Here is a 6,690-nt window from a genome sequence, read left to right on the forward strand (position 1 = left end):
CGCTAAAGACTAAGCCAGCTTTTAGGCTGTCTTGCCTAAAGACTGCAAGGCAGGGTATGTCATTGGTTGAGCTCTCGCCCCTCCTGCTTCAGACAGGAGTCTCCATGTTTTTCTTTAGTACTAAACATTGCTGTGGATTTTGTTGTTAGTTGTCACTTCTGATTGGTAAAATAAAGAGTTGGAGCAGACCAAGGTGTTTGAGCACTGGACCTTCTTCCCTGTGGCACTTCAGTGTTAAGAAAACGAAACATGCAGGTGCTAAGATACCTAAAATGATGATTTATCAGCCCATCATCAGCCAGGATGAGGTATGCCCAGCAAATAAGTCTCCAGCAAGTAAGTCTTTATGCTTCCACAAAGATCACCAGTGAGAGCTGGAGAAGGGTAACTTCTCTATTGCACGTCTGTTAAGTCCTTATTGACACATCAGCCATGGTCTTCCCAAGCTGCAGTTATTAAACTACAACTACAATTTTTTCTTGAGTACTGGCTCAGTGTAATTGAATTGCCGGTATCTCCATTTAGACTCTAGGTGGGGATGACAAGGCTGAAAATCTGATAGGTTTACATATATTTATATAGTACCAGCCAACAGATGACGTTAACAGACAGCTATCTATAAGGGAAGGCTACTCAAATTCTCCCTTTTGGATGTTTTTATGGTCTCCTATGGAGCAGCTGAGGGTGGCTGTTTTCAGAGACAGACCAGGACTAGGATGAACTCTATCCTGCTGCTTTCTGCCACTCCAATGGTTTGGCATGGGTTCTAAGGTTGTATGTAATAAGAAAGAAGATTATCAAGGTAAAGAAATACTGATGCTAACTGAGAGTTAATCATCATACACAATGAGCTTGTATGTTCTGCTTTACAGCTAAGTTACCTGTCAATGCAGAGCTCCTGACAATTAGAAAAGGCATGAAATGAGGGTGATGATAGAGTTAAAAAAGAAAATACCGCTTTTCTGTTAGAATACTATTAGGTGCCAGAGTAAAATGAATTGCAATCTACCAGCCATGTATGTTTTAACTTTCTCCTGACCTATGAGGTAATACTTTTGAAGGCTATGATTCTCAGAAGATGTGTCCATATTCATTTGTCAGCTCTTATCTAACAAAACCTGAGAGCAAGAGAAACTGAAGATCATGCTTGCTAGGAAAAGTGTCACCTTTTCTGCACGTCCTCTGGAGATGGTACGCGTAAACACAGCACTGTCCCTAGCAGTGTTTTCTAGACACGGTTCTGTGCATGCTTGTCTGTAAGGGCTGAGGTGACCGACAGTGCACCCCTGCCGTGCAGCCAGCGGGCCTCCCTCCAGGGCTCCTGGGCATGGCATGAGGACGGGACCCACCAGGTGGCACTCCTGGAGCACCACCAGGGACCGCGGCCACAACCTGGTGCAGCCCACTGCTTTTCCAGCACATCTGACTCCTAGGGAAAGGGGATTAGGACAGGTCTCTCCCGAGAGATGGCACAAACAGGAACTGCAGAGCCCTGCAGAATATCCAATGTTCCTGAGCCGCCTTAGGCCTGCATGAGGGGATTTTTTTTTTTCATCCCGGGGCATTAAGTGGGCTACAGACTCCAGTACGGTAGCCCTTGTGTATGTGTGTTCATCAAGAAGAGATGGTGCTGTATTCCTTTGTGCTACTCCCAGCCATCCTGCCTCCCCAACCATGTGATCTACCACTGAGCAGGGCCCTGGGGATCTAGCTAGAACATCTTCCATTTTATTACAAATTATCTAGATTGCTGAGGTAAAAGGGGTGCATAAGCATACCTGCGATGGTGCCTCAGCTGTCGGCACAGCTTCCCTTCAGCATGGGTTAGTTAAAATAAAACTCCCCCAACACAACAGTGTCTATATACTGCTACTAAAAAAAAAAAAAAATTGGACCGCTTTACCCATTTGGCTTGGACGCAAAATCTCAGAGGCAAGTCTTACCTTCTCACCTATTAGCCAAACAGTCTTAGTGTTCTGGAGCACATTGCGTATGGCATATGGAATCTCCCTTTACATTTATGCTGACTGACCTTCACCTCTATATAAAAACCTCAGTTAAAACCTCTCTGAGCACAGTGAGGTATCCTCCTGGACTGTCAACAGTATCTTGCTGATAGCTCTTAAGGCAAGTACTTTGTTGGATGCTTAAAAAGAACAGGAGGGATAGGAGGGAAGAGTGGGTTTTTCTGAGGACAGACAAAGAAATTGGAAATCCTAGAAACCTTGTTGCCAGGGGCAGATCTAGTAGAGAAAGCCTCATCCATCTGGACACAGCAGCTCTCTGTTGTGGTCCAAAGTCCTGCCATGTGGGAGTGGCTCGTACCTGGGTCTTTCCTGGTAGTCTCTAAAGCACCTAATGCTGCTGATAAGATGTAAAGTAAACAGCCCCTGCGCTGCTGCCCTGCCATGTGCCCATCTCTTTTACAAGCAAAGAGGAGAAAATGTACAGGAGTGATTAAAATGAAAACCTACTGCAAGCAGCCGGAGCCTGCTGCCTCCGGTTTTGTCTTCCACAGCACTGAAAGGTAGTGAAGGTGGAAGCAGGGTGGGACCACTGATCTTTGCTGCCTAATGTGCCTTGGAGTCCTCTGTCTCATGGCTTGAATGAGTGGAAACCCAGTCCATTTCACTGTGGAAAGCAGCTGTAGGGCTGCTACTGAATCAAGGGGAAATAATCTAATATATGTTCTGTAACTTGATTGCTCCCATACCTGCTTAAGTACCTTGCCAACCTACAGGAACAGTAAAAATCTCCTTTTCAGTGCCATTATTTTTCTGTCATCATGTTCAATATAGTACATGCCCCTGAACAGCTGCTACCCCTGAAGGCCTGGGTCTGTCTTGCCACTGCCAGATCCACTGTCCTGCATGCTAATTTAGCTTCACTTGAGACAAGGAGAGAGCAAGTAGCTGCTCTGACAATATGCATCATGGATATACCAGGATCAGAACAAGGGGCTCACAGTGCATCCCTTAAATGTCTTTGAATCAAAATCTAGTGTAATGCATTATTAAAGCTACTTACTTTTTCTATGTTCTCGTCTCTGAAAAAAATTAGACTTAAGGTAGTAGAGCAGTGCTGTTCTAAGGAGCTCCTCCTTTCTTCTCTTGAAGAAATACTTTGGCTTTCCTTTTACAAATAATTTTTCTTCTGAGCTGCTCATGACTTGGATTGCTTCTGAATCTGTCATCCAAGCATGTGCACACTAACCATTGCCTTCGCTAGTTGGTGGGAAGGGACTTACAGAGTCTCTAATCCAAAATCTATGTGCTAGGCAGTGCTACCACCAACACAAGAGCAAGTTGGCTGTGGCTTTTTCTACAAGTTTGGATACAGACTCCAACATGTCTCTGGATAACCTGTTCTAGCACTGCACCAACTTCTTAGTGAAAAAGTTTTTCATAGTATCCAGCCTGAACAATGCAAGCTACAAATTGTGGCCATCATCACTTCTTATATCACCTGCCATTGCCAATATGAGTTTGGGTTTGTTGCCTTTGCAACTCACACTCAAGTAGCTGTAGGCTGATAATAGATTGCCTCTGAAACTCCTCTTTGCCAAGCAAACAAGCCCAGCTCTATTAACTTCTTTGTAGGTCGCATGCTACCGTCTTGGTAGCCCTCCACTGGACTCTCTCTAGTTCCTCCACGTGCCTCTTGAACTTCAGGGGTAGGGAACTGCACACAGCAGTCCAGGTGTGGCCACACCAGTGCTAAGTAGACAGGAGTAACTTCCTTCAGTCTCTGGCCATGTTCTTCCTAATACAGTGTGGTGTGTGGGTTGTCTTCTTCAGGATCAGAGCTTACTGGTATCCATGGCAACGCCCAGGTCCTTTCAGTGGGGCTGCTCCTCAGCCAGTCAGTCCCCTCCCCGAACAGATGCATGGGCTAACTGTGCCCTGTTATAGAACTCCACTCTGCTTCCTAAACTTCACAAGGTGCCTGCTGACCCAGCCCTCTCATTTCTCAGAGTCCCTCTGGATTGAAGCTCTGCTGTTCAGCATGTCAATTGCTCACCCTAAATTATCATCATCGTAAATTTGCTAGTTCCTGTTTCCTGTAGGATGACTTACAGACAGTTATTCTCACCAAAGATAATGTCTATCCATTAAGCTATATAACTTTATACCTATCCAGACAAACACCTAAATATCTCTGATCTTCCTGCTGTGAACCACACTGAGGCTAAAATACAAGAGCAGCTTTGAATGCTTTATTCATAGGAACAAAGGAATAAAACTATATCTGAGCCAGAAGTGGCCGAATACCACAGGTACTGAAGCAGAAAACTATGGGTAGCTGCTTTGGATGTCAAACCCCTGAACCTTCTTTGGCAATGAGCAGCCAGAGCTGTTTAGGGCACTAGCACTCATGCTAGGAAATGAAGAGAGTTTTATTTGGTTTTCTATGAATATAGACATTAACTTCTGCTGGGCTGTTTGCATTAGGTTAATATTTCTGTAGCGTACAGGTGTTAATATGAGCTCTGAGTGTCTGCTGTCTGTCTCTAGCCCTGTAAAGAGCAGAGTGTGGCGCTGTAAATATTAGCCCAGGCAGAGAAGTGTTTGCACAGCCCTCCTCTGTGCTGCCTCCTGCAGTAGTACTCCGATAGTACTCCTTACAAATGACCCAGGCTCAGCTGTCAGAGCCTCAGCATCTTCTGCATTGCGCAGTAATATGCTCTGGTTTTGACTCAAGAAGGGTTGTGGTGATCAAATCCTGAAAAATGCAGCAGAAGCACCAGCATGCTATGATCTTCGTAAGATTAGTACTACACGAAATAAGGTACAACTAAGTAACTCAGCACATACTGCAAACAAAATACTTGCTTGGTCAAACCCACTCTTCACTGGCTGTGGTAGTTGCAGATGTAAAGAAGAAATGCCTAGCACATCACTGGAACTGCTACTTGCTTTAATATAGTGATATGCAGTCATTTAAGAGGGAAACTAATGATCTGTGCTCTCAGTTTGTTCAAAAGGGCTCCCCAGTAATGGAAAGGACTGACATTGCTGTTGATTTGAACAGAAGAGGAAACTGAAACTATCCTCCTGCAGATACTGTAGGGACCTTCCTGCCACCAAAGAGAGGAACAACTAACGAGGAAACAGCACCAGCATGGTGAATGGAATCCTTGTTCCACAGAGGATCCTGCGTGCACCTCACACGCAGTCTATGGTAAGACATAACATAGATGTGGTCTGCCATGTGTCTAAACCTGCTGAATGAGTTCTTAATGTGTGAGAGGAAAAACTTTTCATGCACTGTATCAAGTCCTTCATAGCCTGAAAGCAATATGAAGAAGATGAACTGCAATGGCCCCAATGAATTTCAAGAACATGAGGTTTGGTGCTAATATTTTCCATTAGAGGCAGTTGGATTGTAATCTGCACTGCAAGGACCAGAGGATCCAGACTCATGAATGATAAAACAAAAATGAAAAGCAAAGAAAGGCAGTATTTGGGGGGGGTAGGTGGGGCAGTGAGGGGAGGAAATGTACAAAGCTATACTGGTCAAGCTGCCTGTAGGGTAATGGGACAGAGAGAGAGTTCCTATGACTGCTGTAAAAGCAGTTGCTCTCTTTGGCTGATGATTCTCAGCATAACAGTCAAAACCACACAACCTCCATCAGGACAAAATAAGGATGAAACAGGCAATGCAAACCTGATGCCTGATCACCTTGCATACACCCATCATCTTCAATCTCAATGCACATCAGGCAGAGCAGCATTTACCTCAAACAATAAAAGCAGAGGAAGATGGTTCACTCCGCTGTCAGAGTACAAGTTGTATCTTCATGGGATTCAGTAGAAAGGACCTGCAGCCCTGTAATAACATTGGCTCTGGTTCTGTAAGGTAACTGATTGCCTACTTGACCATGACGGACGTCTTTACTGAATGTTTCCCTCAGCTCTTTTGAAGTGACAGCCCATCACTCATACACGTGCAGGGATGACACCTTCCAACCAGTTGCTGAGGAGCAAACTCTCTTTAGACGCTAGGAAAAGAGTGTGACCACATGGATGTGACTGCATAGCTCTGGACTCAAAGAATTTGCATGCAGATTGGCTTCCTTGATGAGTTTAAGCAACTCTGTGCCTCAAGTTCCCATGTGTAAATGGTAACAGTTCTCACGAGCTTGTGTTTAAGTGAGTGTGTTCAAGTACTTAAGTGATGATATACTGCCCAGGCACTGCTTAGCCTTATGAATAGCATGGTGCTTACTGCTGTAGGTGTTGACAAGATGCTATGGACAAATCTGCCAGGACAAGAAGGAAAAGGACAAGCTGTCCAATTTTTGCATGTGTTTAATCCCCATGCAACCTTGATGCACAAGGTTAACACTTCAATTTTGGGTAAAACAAAATACTGGCAAAGATCTGACAAGAATTTACTTACTATGAGCCGTAGTTACATAGCTATTTCATCACAGGACCTGCTGACATCACTAACCCAAAATCAGCCAGGACCTATGCGAACCTGCAGAGAGCAACAAAGATAACATAAATCATGGAACTGGTGCTAAAAGCTGAGGAAATCGGATCAGAGTTGATCACTGTTTCTGCAGCTGTTTGAGAAGGTCAAAGGCCTGGACCTTGCACGGAATTAGAGGAACTGATTCCTGAGATATTATACATTACACTGGTCGATGACCCCCATAGGTCAGGGTTGGCCTATACAATTTCA

General features: G+C 44.6%; 1 protein-coding gene across 1 annotated transcript in view; it reads left to right on the top strand.

Annotated features, from left to right (window-relative positions):
• The window catches only part of GFRA3 (GDNF family receptor alpha 3), an 18,656-nt gene that overhangs the window by 739 nt on the left and 11,227 nt on the right, over positions 1-6,690 (top strand). Inside the window, exon 2 of the mRNA XM_009331454.1 lies at positions 233-336. Within this exon, the coding sequence (XP_009329729.1) occupies positions 233-336 (104 nt within the window). The remainder of the gene's footprint in view (positions 1-232; positions 337-6,690) is intronic.

Source organism: Pygoscelis adeliae, unplaced genomic scaffold (assembly GCF_000699105.1).
Source record: "Pygoscelis adeliae isolate BGI_AS28 unplaced genomic scaffold, ASM69910v1 Scaffold108, whole genome shotgun sequence".
Lineage (NCBI taxonomy): Eukaryota > Metazoa > Chordata > Aves > Sphenisciformes > Spheniscidae > Pygoscelis > Pygoscelis adeliae.